Source organism: Ostrinia furnacalis, unplaced genomic scaffold, assembly GCF_004193835.3.
Source record: "Ostrinia furnacalis isolate ACB-3 unplaced genomic scaffold, ASM419383v2 OfSCF0965, whole genome shotgun sequence".
NCBI classification, from domain to species: Eukaryota; Metazoa; Arthropoda; class Insecta; order Lepidoptera; family Crambidae; genus Ostrinia; species Ostrinia furnacalis.
Genome location: NW_021131204.1, coordinates 1 through 17,537, shown reverse-complemented (window position 1 = coordinate 17,537; position 17,537 = coordinate 1). Strand labels below are relative to the sequence as shown.

The 17,537-nt window shown below is 42.0% G+C and overlaps 1 protein-coding gene across 1 annotated transcript; it reads right to left on the bottom strand.

Moving 5' to 3' along the window:
* Nucleotides 1–672: 672 nt before the first annotated feature.
* On the bottom strand, nucleotides 673–16,305 carry LOC114350756 (protein Fe65 homolog; the record flags this gene model as incomplete). Its single annotated transcript, XM_028301669.1, has 10 exons — nucleotides 673–735; nucleotides 1,324–1,500; nucleotides 3,351–3,553; nucleotides 5,242–5,435; nucleotides 6,343–6,348; nucleotides 7,148–7,275; nucleotides 7,735–7,930; nucleotides 8,453–8,696; nucleotides 9,322–9,533; nucleotides 16,267–16,305. Coding segments are annotated over 10 exons (1,462 nt in total), but the record flags the coding sequence as incomplete, so codon positions are not given.
* Between the last annotated feature and the right edge of the window lie 1,232 nt (nucleotides 16,306–17,537).

Here is a 17,537-nt window from a genome sequence, read left to right as displayed (position 1 = left end):
TTCACTGCACTTTGACTCGTCGTTTTGTAAAAAAACAGTATGAACACTACTGCGGCAAGTTTTTTATAAAGTTGACGCAACTATCCAAGATTCCAAAATGGTATAATACTCTAAGAAAACTTGTCGCAAAAAAGATATGCGTACCATTTTTACAAGCACTTCGCTTGTTACGAGATACGGCGAGATACGGCGAGATACAGCGAGATAATGAGTTCGGAGTTTTCGCGCACACACACTGATCACTGTTACTTCGGATGCGGTTACCGAGGATTTCTTTAAATCCCACCGCTGCCACCAAATGTTGTACGAGGTCTCGAGATTGGAGTTTTAAAAAACAGTTTGTTACGTATTTAAAGTTTATTCACTTTTTAAACATTAATTTTAAAGACAACCCGTTGCAGCAAGCTCTCAAACCGAACTAAACTTTACAGTGGGGTCTCTGGCGCTCCCATAGTTTAGAAACGCTGACTCGGCGCGACAGCGGCGGGTCAGCCTTATTCTATACAAAGACCGGGTATAACAGTTCGTTCGTTTCAGCCAAATGACGTCCACTGCTGGACAAAGGCCTCCTCCAATATGGATGTAATTGAAGGGAACGTTCCTGAGTGACGCTGATCGCTCGGCGCCGACGCTTCATACATTTCGGCTGTCAGCGCTGACGGTCAGCGTGCGTCAGCGTGACTCTAAAACCAGCCTTGCTGATTTGATATGTTGTACCCAAGATCTACCTTGTCCCTGTAAATAGCACATGTTTGTGTAAGATGAATTCAGTACTTAATATCCCGGTACTCAAGAGGAACATCTAGCGATACCAGCGTAAATGCGAATAGAAAATCGTGATGGAACGTGACATTCAAGATATTTCATTTTTTTCTGTCTGTAAGATTTTGTAAGTAATTTTTCACCAATAGGCTTCAGTATTCATTCTGAACAGCTGAAGGAGTGTCGGTATACCTAAAATGATTGAATACACGTGTGCTAATAAATAGACTTAGGTGACGTTTCATCCAAGGATGAATAAAATTGTCTCCTTTTCATATTGTTAGGTGTCCAAGCCAAAGGGGAAAGGGGCAGGTAATGGAATTAGTAAGTCCTCCTATGTTCTTCTGATTAATTTCGTTGCGGGTCCAATGACAGTTTAACTTTCCCCCGGGACAAACTTGACCTTCATTGGTTGGGTTTTTGTGGCGGTCAAGCTGTAGATCCTGGCTACACAGGAGTTGCAGTGGTGGGAATGAGAGGTGGGAATAGTCCCGTAATGGAATTAGTAAGAAATGTACGTGATTTCCTAATGTCAAAAAGGCAAGTAAGATTGCTAGATACCTTGCAAGCAGCCTCAATAGTCTTGCACAGCGCGCCGGAAGAGGGCTCGGCGTGGAAGGCGTGAGCGACAAAGAGATCCTGCGCGGTGTGCACGATGAACGCACAGCGCCGCACGTCGCGCCCGATGCCCAGGAACGACAAGTAGCGCACGCGGCACTCCACTAGTGGGCTGCTCTCCTGTGGACGTGATGGTGGGAAATTAGTCTTTGAAAACACATACGTCCTTACTGGCTTCAAAAGTGTTTTGAGGCTAATCACAGTTGGGGAAGATATAGGGAACCTATCGCTAGGTCAATGCATGGAATTGACCATGTAAAATCTGCAGCAGGAAACAGTCTTCGAATAGGGAGAGAATGTGAGGAGCTGCCGCCTCTACCACTGGCGTGGATATCTCGACGTGACCAAGACTGCCAAGAAATTTAAAATTACCAAGTGCAAAACGACACGAAGAAGGTAGCCGTAAGTACCTAATAGGTCCTCCTGACTAGGCGTTGTGGCGCCAGGCGGATGGCGCGCGCAGTGTTCAGGCGCTCGAGCGCGTCGCTGAGCTCTGCCAAGAGTGAATGGGGACAGCTTCTGATGCCTGATGCCAACCTATAAGTGTTCTCGTCACTCGGGGGTCCTTCTCATAGACTGTATCATAGCAACATCCACGGGACTTCAGGCGGACGGCGCGCGCTTGTCAGACTGGATCTCGAGCGCGTCGTTGAGCTCTTGATGCCTAAAGCGTCCGCTTCTTCTAATTTTCTCCAGGTCCAGCAGTCAGCACCGACTTGTACACTTGCAAGAATTCCTCAGTAATGGTGATCATAGACGGCGCCACGGCCACAGCCACAGGGCGCCAGGCAGACGGCGCGCACGCAGCGGCCAGGCGCTCGAGAGCGTCGTTGAGCACGTCCATGCCAGATGGAAGGAGCATCTGATGCCTACAGGGTCTACTCCTGAATTTCTCCAGGTCTAGTCTCCACTCCTCTTTTTCTTCCCCATGTCCGTACAGGGACACCTATAAGAGTGTTGTAAGATCACTTACCCCCTCCTCAGTGATGGTGATCATCGACGGCGCCACGGCCACAGCCACAGGGCGCTAGGCTGACGGCGCACGCGCGGCGGCCAGACGCTTGAGCGCTTGACTAGCTCTGATGCCTACAGCGTCCGCTCCTTCTGAATTTCTCCAGGTCTAGTCTCCACTCCTCTTCTTCTTCCCCATGTCCGTACAGGGAGACCTATATACCTATAAGAGTGTTGTAAGATCACTTACCCCCTCCTCAGTGATGGTGATCATAGACGGCGCTACGGCCACAGCCACAGGGCGCCAAGCGGACGGCGCGCGTGCGGCAGCCAGACGCTCGAGCGCGTCGTTTAGCACGTCCATGCCGGTCGCACGCGGCACCTCCGCGCTGCCCAGGTGTGTGCTATACACGTGTGAGAATATTCTCGTGTCACTCACCCCCTCAGTAACGGTGATCACAGAAGACGCCCCAGCAACAGTGACAGGTTGTCAGGCGGACGGCGCGCGTGCAGCATCTAGGTACTTGAGCGCGTCCATGCTAAATAGAAGGAGCATCTGATGCCTACAGCCTCTACTCCTCCTGAATTTCTTCAAGTCTAGGAGTCAGCACCGAACTATGAGAGTTCACTCACCCCCTCCTCAGTGATGGTGATCATAGAAGGCGCCACAGCAACAGCTACAGGGCGCCATGCAGACGACGCGCGCTTGTCAGCCAGGCTCTCGAGCACGTCGATGAGCACTGATGCTTACAGCGTTTCCTTCTTCTAAATTTCTCCAGGTCCAGCAATCAGCATCAATCTATACATGTGTGAAAGTATTCTCTTGTCACTCACCCCCTCCTCAGTAATGATGATCATAGACGGCGCCACGGCCACAGCTACAGTGCGCCAGGCGGACGGCGCCCAGGCGCTCGAGCGCGTTGACTAGCTCTGTTGCCTACAGCGTCCGCTTTTTCAGAATTTCTCCAGGTTCAGCAGTCAGCACTGACTTGTACACTTGCAAGAATTTTCCCACTCACCCCCTCCTCAGTAATGGTAATCATAGAAGGCGCCACGGCCACAGCCACAGGGCGCCAAGCTGACGGCGCGCGTGCTGCGGCCAAGCGCTCGAGCGCGTCATTTAGCACGTCCATGCCGGTCGCACGCGGCACCTCCGCGCTGCCTAAGTAACGCGCGCGCACTGTCTTGCGTGGTTCTTCCATTGGTGTGGGGAATGACGCGCCTGGAAAAACAGGTAGGATTATAATGGATAAGCAAAAAAGACATTAGCTTTGTAGTTCCGACAGAGTAGAATATGACCACCCCTACTCTTTACGTGGATGTAGCCAGAGGCAGGAGGAATAAACAAACGTCAGGCCCCCCCATCCGCTCAGCGTGCTGAAGAATCGGCCAAATCGAATCGGCGTAGTGTGCGCACTCCCATACATGGCCATACTGATCAACTGCCCGACTAAACTATCGGCCGACGAAAAATCAACGGTGTGCGCCTACTCTTATAGTCTGGTCCGCGAGCACGTAGAATCTTGTCCAATGACCTCAAGCTACCCACCCTTATCGCTCGCGCGTAACTATGTTGCTGTCGCGTTCGCACACTCACTGCGGGGGCCCGTCACACAGTGGCGACAGCAATATAATTACGCGCGAGCGATAAGGATGGGTAGCTTGGGGTCATTGGACAAAATTCTACGTGCTCACAGGCCGGGCTTTAGATAGTTAGGATAAACTCTTCTTACCTGCCAAGGACCTGGGGCGCCTCGCAACAGGCAAGTTAGTGGGCCTTCATCTTCTAAGCCGGTTCCTGGCAGGAGTTGGATGCAAAAGCCGTGACAGGGTAAAAAAACCTAATAAGACAAGCCTATGTTCTATGTCCGGTTGTGGACTGCTGCAAAATGTATGGCGGATGACGATTTTAGACGATTTTACCTGCTAAAGGCATGGGGCGCCTCGCTGCCGGCAAATCCGTTGGCCTGGGCGGAGGCTGCAGCGAGCGCTCGATCATGATCCGCTTGCATATGTCCCGGAGCGCGTTGGCGATGACAGACAGTTACGGTAAACTCTCCTACGCGCTAAAGGTCTAGGGCGCCTTGCTGCAGGCAAATCGGTAAGCCTTCATGTTTCAAGCTGGTCACTGGCAGGAGCTGGATACGACTTGCCGAAGACAGGGTAAAAAGGCCTATCGTGTATGGGAAGCCTATGTTCTATGGATTTTAGTATTACCTGCCAAGAGCCTGGGGCGCCTCGCAGCAGGCAAATCCGTGGGCCTAGGCGGAGGCTGCAGCGAACGCTCGATCATGATCCGCTTGCATATGTCCCGGAGCGCGTTGGCGATGCTACGCGCGGGCTCAAATAGTTCATATCTAGAGACAGTTAAGATAGACTCCTACTATACCTGCTAAACGCCTGGGGTCGCCTCGCAACAGGCAAGTCAGTGGGCCTTCATCTTCCAAGCCCGTTCCTGGCAGGAGTTGGATGCAAGAGCCGTGACAGAGTAAAAAAACCTAATAAGACAAGCCTATGTTCTATGTCTGACGGACTGCTGCAAAATTTATGGAGGATGTGGATTTTAGACGATTTTACCTGCTAAAGGCCTAGGGCGCCTCGCTGCAGGCAAATCCGTGGGCCTTGGTGGCGGCTGCAGTGAGCACTCGATCATGATCCGCTTGCATATACCTAATATCTCGCAGCTTGTTGGCGACACTACACGTGGGCTCAAATAATTCAGATCTAGAGTCTAGACAGTTAAGATAGACTCCTACTTTACCTGCTAAAGGCCTGGGGCGCCTCGCAACAGGTAAGTCAGTGGGCCTTCATCTTCCAAGCTGCTTCCTGGCAGGAGTTGGATGCAAGAGCCGTAAAAGGGGAAAAAACCTAATAAGACGTATGGCGGATGATGATTTTAGACGATTTTACCTGCTAAAGGCCTAGGGCGCCTCGCTGCCGGCAAATCCGTGGGCCTGGGTGGAGGCTGCAGCGAACGCTCGATCATGATCCGCTTGCATATGTCCCGGAGCGCGTTGGCAATGCTACGCGCAGGCGCCTCGCAACGAAACACGTGACACATGTGCTTGCGCGTCGCGCGGTCGCGGGCCACGTACGCGAAGTCCCTGCGGATAAGGGACTGGGTCAAGTCCTGGCTAAGGCTGGAAGTCTAGATCAGAAAGGACTGAATGGAGGAAGGCTGTGGATAGTGGATACCTTTCTTTTGAAACCAACCAGATTTCTGTCTAATTAATTATTTTATAAGAATCAAAATGCGCCAAAAAGTTTCGTGTCATGATAGACGTTAAAAACAGTCCCTATGGAATGTGGACGAGAGGTTGGATCAAATCTAGGGCGAAAAAAACAGTCCCTATGGAATGCATACGAGAGGTTGGATCAACTCTTGGGCGAAGGCTGGTCATTCAAACAATTCATTACGGATTTTTTTTCCAGAATGGAACACCTCTTGGCTTCAGTCCGAAAGTGGAAGGAACTGAACATGGAAAAAGGGAAGCACTGAAACTTAAAGTTGGTTAACAAGAATTAACAATATGGGTTAAGAAGAAAGATAATTTAAGAAGTTAACGATTTGACTAAATGATAATCATTCGGTAATGATGAAACAAATTCAATGATTCAAATGACTCGTGCTGGAATGCCGAAGAAAGGAGGTGTTAAGATGAATTTGACCTTTCATCATGTGATTCTATCAAAACTAATGGAATGTTCACTCACACAACAGAAAATTTGTAAAATGCCAAAGCGTGATTTACAGCAAAGCGGTATTTAAAATTTAAATTTAAAGCTTTTTTTGTAACGCAAAAAAATTTAGACGTCAGTTTATGACGTCAATAAAAAATAAATTCGCAATGGCATTTTAATACATAATCTAAAATGATCAAATTATAGACAAATGCGTCGGTGTAAATGATCAAGCTGTTTTTATTTCACTCTAAAACTAAATTACTGTGAATGAGAAGCATTTTTAATTAGTTTTCTATTTTTTTCGCTGTGTCTATAATTTCTCCATACCTTTCACTGTTCCGAGATCGCACATAGAAGGGAAAGAAAAGCAATTCTTTAGTTAGTAGTATCTTTGTAACAACTTTGATGGATTAGTACATAAATTAAGTATGGTTTGTGTCTTACTACTACGCAAAGAGAAAAACAAAGTTATAGGGAAAATTAATAATAAACCATTACCAACAGTAGATATAGGCCTTAGACTAACAACTAACCTTTTTGTAATTTAATCAAATAGAAGTTCAGTCTTACACATTTTTCTTGTAAAAGAAGTTGTTAATGAAGATGGAATAGGTGCTATTTCATCTTCATAAGATACATGCTAGTGTTGACGATGACGGCACATAGTCATACGTAGATCCGTACATTGTTGTCTCCAGCATCGAAGTCTCGAGTCCTTTTTGAAGGGTAAAAAAGGTAATCTACTCCATTGTGTCCCATATCCATGGGAAAAAGGCAACGAAAATTGCCCCTGAAGTTTCCCTATGTAACTCCCTTAGTCCCTTCTGACGCAATAGAAAACGAAACTTCTCCATTATTAGGGATCTTTTAAGGAGGAAAATGGAATAACCCATTTTGAACTGCACAATACACTTAGTACTAAACTCAAAAACTCAATATGTACATTAATTTCTTTTAAAACTATTAAGATCGTCGTTCTGTCTGACACCACATTGTATAACTGCCTAAATTGTAAGACCTAATGTGAAATGCTAATGTGGTTATACAATAAACGATTGAGTATTGAGTACAGGTTACCTTTTATACCCCTGAATTTTCTCCGATTTTTCAAGGTTTCCCTATTGTAACTCACCGTCCGTTATCCCTGCCGACTCCCCACACACGAATGGTGTGTATGGGTTGCGTGTGCAGCGTGGTCAGGCTTTCAGGGTCGATCAGCTTCAAGGCGCCGTCGTCCAGGTCCATGAACAGGTCTTTGCCCTGGAATGGATTTGTCTGTTATTTGTGGAATACCTTTGAACTTATATTCCAGTCATTTGGCAGGCATATGCTGGTGGGGAAACATTCCGATTGTTTCTTTTTAATGCACTATAGTGTTTTAATGTTAAGTAGAATTAAGTCCATTGATCTCTTACGTGATAGATCACATAAAAGAGGTCACAAAAATAATGACTGGATCTGATCAGCATATTATTCAAATCACGATTACTTAATTTTATATGACAGTCAGAATTAAGAAATGGAATTAGTCATTCATTGCCCCATCAGGCTCTCAAGTGAGGTGATGATTGTCTGAGTATTACTTGTGTCTATTATTTTATATTATGATAGTGATAGAGAAAGGTCTAGAACGCCCTCGTATTGCGTTTGATTTCTCTGTCTTCTAAGGCTAACTTTCTCTCTGTTACTTAAAGCTACTCGTATATGGATAGGACTTACATCTCCCCAACGGCCGACTTGATCAAGCAGGTCGTTGCGACCCAGACTGAGGTCCACGATGCACTTGTTGACGGCGCGGCTGGACCGCTCCGGCGTGAGATCAGACTCGGATATCTCCACCCAGCCCAGCGACCGGACGAAGAACCGGACGGCGCGCCCGTTGTCCGGCTCCGGACGGGCTGGGAAACTGCGGCGTCTGGAGAGAGTTGAATGTTACGTGTTAACTGTTATGTGTTACCCATAGGGGTCACTTAAAAATTAGGGATTGATGGTGAAAATGGGCATAAGTGCCACGTTTTGCGTATATTTTTGTCACATTTCTAGCGGGTTTCAAGCTAGATGTTTTAGGAAAGTAAGGGATGTTTCCAATGACACTAAAATTATATCCTGGAAACTTTCAGGCCAGGTCTAACCATAAAAACAATTTGCAAATCAGTCCTTGTCCTTGTACTAGAGCTTTTACAGATTCATCCGTGATCATGGAAGCAGAAACCTTACCAAAACAGTCAATAGTACTGCCTACTCACAGTGGCCTTTACATCATCATCCTAACACGTCACTGTTTATTAAGTGTCATCGTTTCAATATGGTTGAAATAATGGGGATGCCATTTATTTTATAAACAACTAGGTAGGTAAGTAAGTACATATTCTGGTACATCACCTAACGTCACACAGTAGAACAAAACAGATAGGTACTTAATAACCCGTTTACTCACTTGTAAGACATCTCCTCTTTCCTCTTCCTTTCAGCCTCCTGAGCGTCATGGTCCAGCGCCCCACTAGTAGTACTCCTGGTGACGGAACCCGTCATGACTCCTTCATACTTGTTCACTTCAGACAAGTTGGAGCAGTCGCGCACCATGGAGATCCGGGACTCCCGGGCCTCGACCGGCGGCATTTTGGGGATCTCCCGCTGGATTGTCCCGCTCTTTATGTGCCAGTAGTAGGGACCGTCGTTGTCTGGAAGAATTAGGATTTGTCAATGCATTTTGGATGTCAACAATGTTATTTTAAAATTTTGAAAAACCTTAGCTTACCACAAAATTGTATGTAATCTTATTTTTTCTTTAATTAAATCTATGTTTAGATCAGGCTAGTAGAGCCTACCTAGAGGTAATCCGCGTTAATATCATCAAAAATGCAAAACAATTATTAAAATACCATTTCAATTCTTCCAACTGGTGGTCTCAGGTACATCAGTTTATTGAACAGGCTTATTGACATCTATACCTACCCATCAATCAGAGGTGAAAACACGATGACTGTGTACCTAAAATACCCATTACGATCTACTGAATCATTGCATTCAGCATTCCATCGACGAGAATCTCAAAGCGAGCTCGCAGCAGACTCGCGTCATGATGCAGTATCAGTGCATTTTATAGAGCCAAAAGTGTTGCCAAAATGATACCTCCAGATTTGTTCTTGCCATGTAAATAGCTACTTCTATAGTCTGGTCGCCGAGCACGTAGAATTTTGTCCAATGACCCCAAGCTACCCATCCTTATCGTAATTATGTTGCTGTTGCGCTCGCACACTCACTGACTAAATTCTACGTGCTTTAATAAAAGTCTAAACGGCTTACCCTCATGTTTCTCCCACCCCGGGGGCAGCTGGGGCTCCTTCTTGGGGCGCAGCTTGACGGGGATCGCGTAGAGGTCGTCATTGGGCCCCGCGCAGTGAGGAACGGGCCCCGCGTGGCTCTTCTCTGTGTCCTCTTGATCCGCCCGCTCCTTCTCAGGAGGGGGGGATTCTTCGCCGCCATTCTGTTGGGGCGTGATGAACCCGGTTTTCTCACTGTTGACAAATGACAATAGCTTATATTACATAAATGGTGATTTGTGTTTAGTATTTGAAACGAAGTGACCCATAATATTTGACTAGTTAGCTACAAAAATATTTAAGAAGCAAATTTCCTTCTCCGGCACAGAAGCCTTTTGGAGATTTCATTTGGGGACGGCCTTATTTATTTTTATTTTTTACTTTGTGTTTAGGCGATTATCACACTGCGCCGCGCTCCGCCGCGGTACGCGGGACGACAGATTTAATCATTGTATGCAAGTACCTCAGTTTGTATAGAAAACACGCGCGGCACAACACACTGACAACGCGTCCGCGCGCGGGATTTTTTTATATGAAATCACGCGGACCGCAGCGGAGCGCGGCGCAGTGTGATAACCGCCTTAGTATTTGAAACGAAGTGACCCATCATAATAGCTAACTAGTTAGCTAGAAAAATAATTAAGAAGCAGATTTTCTTTTCCTTCTGTGCCTTTTGGAGATTTCATTTAGATCATAGGACAACCCTATCCTCGTTCGAAGGCGCCAAAGCAGTCTGTGTTGATTACACATAATAATAGAGTTGCGTCATTTGATCATAATTTTGTGGTTTTAGCCTTAGGCATAATTAATCTGGTATATCAAACCGTAATATGATATTTCTGGCACTCCCCTTTTATTGACTGAATCGTTAAGAGCCATTTCACAAAAATATTCCGCGCGAATTTAGGTAAAAGCTGTCAACGCAACGTCAAAAGAGTAAAAAGAACGCTGAAATGGACAAAAAAATCTTGAGCCGTGACCGTATTAAGACTTGATTTAAGTTATTAATTTTAAGGTAGAATGAGGAATTCAAACTTGATTAATTAATTTAAATTTTTAATAGAGTTTATTAAGTCTTTTATATTTCGATTCATAATGAAACACGAATAGGTATAATATGTAAAATATATATTAAGTACAAAATAAAATACTTTTATTGCAGTTTATGCTGTGTTTTTAAACCAAAAACCACGATCAAAATGTGACGTTAATCTTCAAATTTGCCAAATTATTTTTAGATTTTACTCAATAATGGTAATGAAATTCAAGAATCTATTTCATTAATGGACTACAAGAATATATGTCCGATGATTACTATATATTTTTAAGCTTATTATATGAGCATAAATAATAGATACAGGACTTTGAAAATGAGTCTGCGGCAATTTTTTCGTAAAATGGTTGTGGGAGATGGGGCACTGTGAATTAAGCAAAAGAGTTTTAGTAAATCCGTTTCATTAATGGTCAACAACAAGGATTGACCTATCTTTCGCAGTTATTAAATAATCTCTGGGTGTTGCTTAAGATAGTAATTCATGCTTCCAAAATCTTAGAAATTCGCACGAAAATGTAAAATGGCTCTTAAATGAATCACTTTTGGCCTTGCAACTCGTCGATCTTTATTTTGATCCTTCTCGAAAGTATCATGAAGATTATTTGCAACCTTTTTTATTACCTGCGGTTAGGCATACTTACCTGTCTGCTTTATTTACACATTAGCTTTCCGCCCGCGGCTTCGCCCGCGTGAAATTTTGTCTGTCACAGAAAAACTTTATCGCACACGTCTCTGTTTCAAAAACTAGGATAACAACTATCCTAAGTCCTTTCCCGGGACTATCTCTATGCCAAATACCATAAAAATCGGTGCAATGGTTTAGGCATGAAAACCACACAGACAGAGTTACTTTCTCATTTATAATATTAGTAGGGATATGCGACTAATATTAGAGAGCTGGGTAAGGTTGAAAAACAGCGCAGCCCCGAGCTTGCTCTCGAGGCAGCTTGAGCTGAACTGCATGGCCCTTTGTTTCCTGTATTTAAATTTTGGTTGTGGGAAACAATAAAATATTTTTATGTATTTATTTATAATATGACTGCCTTATACCACATGTTATTAATTTAGCAAATTAATCCTATTTCTGTGTCGCGTGCCAAGATCCCCTGCACTGTGGTAGCGTGACTGCCGATCGGGTCGTAATGCACCCGTCCCATTAATGCCAAGGACTTGGCGGTGACCTTTGTAAACCATGAGTAATAGTCGGAAATGCTAGACTATGATGTGGAATAGTGAAATACACCGTGTTACTTTGCATTCTTGCCATATTCACAGATATAAAAGTAGGGAACAATACCTATTATTTAAGATAAACAAGAGACTCCCATAAAGAAAGTACACTAAGATTTTAGTAAATTTGGTTTTTCAGTACAAATTGGAATAAACCAATTTTGTCTCGCACATTCTACAGGTGCAAGTGGAATAAACCTAGTGGGCGTGGCCTAGTTCTTAATAATCTGTCGATTTATGGCTCTGGGTACCAGCCTTTTTATCCAGTCATAATAATTATTTTAAAATACTCTTCAGTTGATTTCAGATTTCCCTTTCTACTTTACGGGCTTAGGACCGTCAAAAATACGTAATAATTATTAGGGTTTTAATTAATTTATAACATTGTACCCTATTTTTACAAATTAATAAATTAAGTATGAAATGAAATCACCTTATTCACAATTAATTATTTATTAAAAAGTTCCTACTTACAAAGTTTACATACTGCGAAGCAAGTGTTCAAAGTGGCCTTCGTTCTGATCATCTGATCAAGGCACAGTCTAGCACTGCGAAGCGTAGGTTTTTCGCTTTAGTTTTCGCAACACATAAACGTTTTGTCTCATAGTTTCACTAAAACAATCCTTTCGTGTAACGCGTTTAACACTGTTTATCTCTTCTGCGCATACCAGTCGTTTCAAGTCACTCCAAAAATCCATTGGTGTCAGGTCCGAGGATCGTGGTGGCCAAGCTACTGGACCCCTCGTCCAATCCACTGTTCACCAAACGTATTATTCGCACACTTGACGTCCATAATGTGGGGGAGCACCATCCTGCTGGTAGTAGAGCATTTGGTGTAACGCTAAGGGTACGTCATCAAGCATTTCGTCTAAGACGTCTTGCAGACACTCCAAGCACCATTTTGATTAAATTATTCGTTGTTTGAATACGCTTCAGACATTTTTGTATTATTTATAACGTGATTTGTGATTGATGGATTTCTCAGTTTTTTACAAGTGTCAAAAAGACATTTTAAAGACAATAGATTGCAATAGATATTTAAAAATACAATAAAAAGTAAAAAAGTCTCCATCGCCATCGCCAACAAGTGATGTGCATGCGTTACGATAATTAGTGGTGTGTTTAACAGATTGTCGATAAAATAAAATAATCAAGATTAAAAAAAAAATTTTTCGGGCAATATTTTTTTACGGATTTGTGTTCAGTATCAGTAATATCGTAACCTCTGTAAATATGGCAAGAATGCAAAGTAACACCCTGTATAATTAATTAGACATGAGTATTAAGATGGTAAAACTATGGTACGACCACCTTCCCTAAGATTACTAAATAAATGAGATGCCGTTTTAAAATCCCTATTATCCGTATTTTGGTAGGTAAGCTACTTGCTTGCTTATCTAGAAATATAATACAATACCTATTTGTCTATAATACCTATGCTTTTGTTAGAAGTGAATTAAGTACCTAGTCGTAGTAAGGACAATCTGTTCAAGTGGGGATTCTTGGATGGCTAAAACTTGGGAGTGCAAGTGTGGTTGTGTTCCCCAGTCGACGAAGCATTTATGATGTCGTGCCCTGCGTGCCCGAACAACTGCACGCACGAATGAAGGCTACTGAAAACGTCACTCTTGTGGCGGAGTTTTGGGCTGACACTGTGTAGGTTTTTGTTGTCCACACGACAAGAAGAAGAAGTAGTAGATTGACCACCATACGAACTATTAAAATTTGACGTTGACTGTATACAAGTCATCAATCGAATACTATGATTCATAATGTTAGCTCAAAATTGAGAGCAACGATGTGGTTTTGTCATTCATTCAAATAAAGTTCAAAACAGTCTCGTCAAAAAACAATTAGCAATTTTATAGTTAAAAGTGTATCTCATTAGATGACTCAGACCGTGACAAATTGGTAACTTTATGTATCAAGGCGCATCACAACGATGTGAATAAAGTACATAAAGATGTACCTACCTATTGAAGATAGAGATCTCATAGTAAAAAATCAGATTAAATTGTGAATCGAGCCATTCGCAATGTTGAGTTAGTATGTTTTCCGTCACAATGTAGGTACAAAGAAACATTGATAGAGTTAAAATTATACTGAGAATAATAACTTTTTAAAGGCCTAATTGCAATCGTAGGCAATTTATCACCTTTAAACCATCCACATTTTGATATTCTAGGGAACAATTACTCAATTCCCTGTTTATTTTATATTAGCCTTCCGCCCGCGGCTTCGCCCGCGTGGATTTTTTTCTGTCACAGAAAAACTTAACTTATCGCGCGCGTCCCTGTTTAAAAAACCGGGATAAAAACTATCCTATGTCCTTTCCCGGGACTCAAACTATCTCTATGCCAAATTTCATCAAAATCGGTTCAGTTGTTTAGGCGTGAAAGCGAGACAGACAGACAGAGTTACTTTCGCATTTATAATATTAGCATAGATAAATTATCCGTCTAGTTGTTTAACCTGTAAATTCCAGTAACCATTGTTGCAAATAACCTAAAACTAATACAAATAACCATTAGTATCCGACTTAAATTAACGACGAACGGAGCAATGGAACCCTAAACACAAATACGAGATAAAAAGATTAAACCAAACAAAAACTAAACCTACCTCCATTTAATAACAATTCAGTGCGTTAATAATATTCTTAGAATGCTCAAGAACCTGAATATCAGTCAAAACAACATTATTAACTTGATTCTACATAACACAGGTGTTTTTTGTGGATAATAAAATCGCAAACAAAGGCTATACAGACAATGCGTCAGAGTCTATGAATCACACAATGTCATGTATTGAGCTAACGTACAATACATAACGTTTGCTTGTAAATAGACGTATAATAGATTAATCATGTCTTTGTTTGGGGAATCATATCATCGCTCAGTAATAATCCATAACTAATATTACAAAAGCTCAAGACCGAACGCGATGGAGGACTGTTGTGGACGCCCTCTGCCCCATCTAGGGGACATAGGACGTTATTATTAAGTAAATATTACAAAAGCGAAAGTTGCTCTGTTTACAGATATGTCGCTCTATCGTCGAAGAAGTCGAATTCCGCAAGTATAAGTATCCTAACGATCTCTTTTCAAAAGAACATCCTAATTACTATTTTCAAAGATAGTAAATTACAGCAATCACCCTAATTTTCTGTTATGGCGTATGAGATTGGGTATGTAGAGCCTAGATCAAAACGTTCCATATCCAAGTCCCGAAACTTCCGTAAAATGCAGGTTCTTTCAAAATAACTTCCACTCCCAATATTTTTTTCTTAATAATACGGAATACTTCTCAAAGCATACGCTTTATACGCGCATAAGTAGGTATACATTTATGTTACCCAAGATGACACTTCCACAAGATTTGATGGTCATACTCGTAGCAGTAAGCAGACTGATGACTCACTTCACCATTATTGTTTATTCAAACCTTTTACCATACCAGACATATTAGGCACCAACAATACACTACACTACACGACATACATGTCATAACATCACCAAGAAAATATAAAAACCATTTAGCTAGCACATTCTCAACCACACAGAATCGGGACTATTCCCGCCTCTCGTTCCCACCACTGCAACTCCTGTGTAGCCAGGATCTACAGCTTGACCGCCTGAAAAACCCAACCAATGAAGGTCAAGTTTGTCCCGGGGGAAAGTTAAACTGTCATTGGACCCGCAACGAAATTAATCAGAAGAACATAGGAGGAGTTCGAAATTAAGGTTCGACTTCAACCACACAGAACCAAAAAACACTAACCGGCACCAAATTCTTTCCCTCCGGCGCCGCATCACTCTATTTTCAACTCTATCCCGTTCCAATAAGCTCCACAAGACACACACGTTCACCTCGACTACTACAATCGGAGTGAGAATGACAGTAGTAAGACCAATTAACTGCAAATTACGTTAGTTAATCATCGCGACCGGATTTCGCGACAAAAACCAGACAATTAAGCGTTTTGTAATAACGATAAGCACGGCTGTGTAAATATTATGAGCATTAAGGTTATGCTATGGCCACATTTACCACTTTATCAGAGTTCAGTTTGTAAGTTTTTTTGTTGCCAAATGTTAGTCTCAAAGCGCTGGCAGGGCCAAAAAAATGAGACAGGCTCCGTAAGAGCAAAACGATTTGACGATTTGTATTTTAAAAATTGTTTGACCAGCAGAAAGCTACAGTACTTCGAAGGACAATAACTTACATGCTTAATAAATAAAAAGTTTTTGAAAATCCACGCGGGCGCGGAACTGCAGGCAATAGCTAGTTAAATATAAAACAATTCTATGTATAGGGGTAGAGAAAGCTTAGTTCATAGTTGGCCTCATTTCTTATCTAAACAACGTATACCTACTTGTTTCTACATAATGAAAGTTAAATGAAAGTAAACTACGCGATATGATATCATTTCCACCTGCATGTGAAATAAATGTTATTCTCGAAAAATTAAAAGAATTCATGTTTAATTTAAGTACCTGCTTTCATACCTCGACGAAATCAATTTTATTGTAACTGAACTGAACTTATCAATCCTTTTGTTTATTTTTATAACCTTTAAAAGTTGTGTAGCGTTTTTATCTACACACATAAAATATTGTGCAAAGTAATTAACTGAATACTCACTTTGTTTTTGTCACTGGCGATGTGGGTTCATCTTCAACTCTGTAACAAAGAAAAATATTTTTTACAAAAAATGACACGTGTATGTGCCTCACCTATAAAAGTTTATTATTATGTTTAAATTACATCCCTTGCAATAATTTCATTAATGAACTTAATTTCAAGAGATTTTAACTAAAACAATAACGTCATGATTCGTTTGACGAAAAACATAAGACAATCGAGTACTTTTTTAAATTTTTACTCTTTTAAACTTATGAGTGGCCAGTACATACGAAGGAGTTTATAAATATTTGTATCTTTCATTGCAATGACAGTTATTTCTTGCTATGAAAAAGAGGTTTGAAACTTTTCCAGACAGGCTAGAGTTTTGATTAGTTTACTCGTATAATACTTGTGTGTTTAAAAAAATCCAGACTATATCAAATTGGACTGAAACTGAGGTTGAGAGCTCTCTGCACCCACTGATAGAAGCTTTTTTCTAAAGTTAGGCTTACAAAGCCAGCGGTGACCTTCCTAAAGTTACATAAATACACATAACAACAAGAACTTCAATCTACGAGCACTTCTGGGAATAACAGCTGAAAAATGCCGATTTGGTACCAAACAAATAAGAACTTTTTGTTTCTGAAATATGGCTATGAAATATCCTCAGACCGGAGACCGGAGGAGTTTTGTTATAAACATTGTGACACCCCAATTTTCTTATTATAGAAGCATAGCGCTCTCCATATCACAATGAGTGTGTGTGCTTTCAGTTCCATATGTCATCACTCTCAAATGATACTATAGTGAGTGACTACTTTTTACAGAATACAGTACAAGGATAACTCCTTGCTACATTTTTAGCATCGAAAGAGCTACAAATACTACGAAAGAATAACTAGCTACGTAATTCCGCTGTCTTCTAAGCAGTTTGAGCCACACGCTTTGAACGTCTTGCTTGCTAGCAAATGTAAAATGTCAGAACAATAGGTTCTTTTACAGCATTTTCCAGCGAATTTTCTGCAGAATCTCTTTGTTTTTGAAATGGCACTTGGAAAACGGAAAGCAGGTCTCGGTACTTTTGTTTTCATTCTTGGTTTGTTTAAGGCAACGCGAATCTAATAATTCTAGAAAGGTTTCTGTGGAAAATTGTTTAAGTCTTTCTCAGAGGCGTTATGTTGTGATTGTATTTCCCTGGATTTTCTCTCATAACGAAAGTTATATTTTTCAAGGATATGTGAGTGGGTTCTTTTGGTTAGGGTAAGGCCTTACTTAGGGCAAGTCTCTGA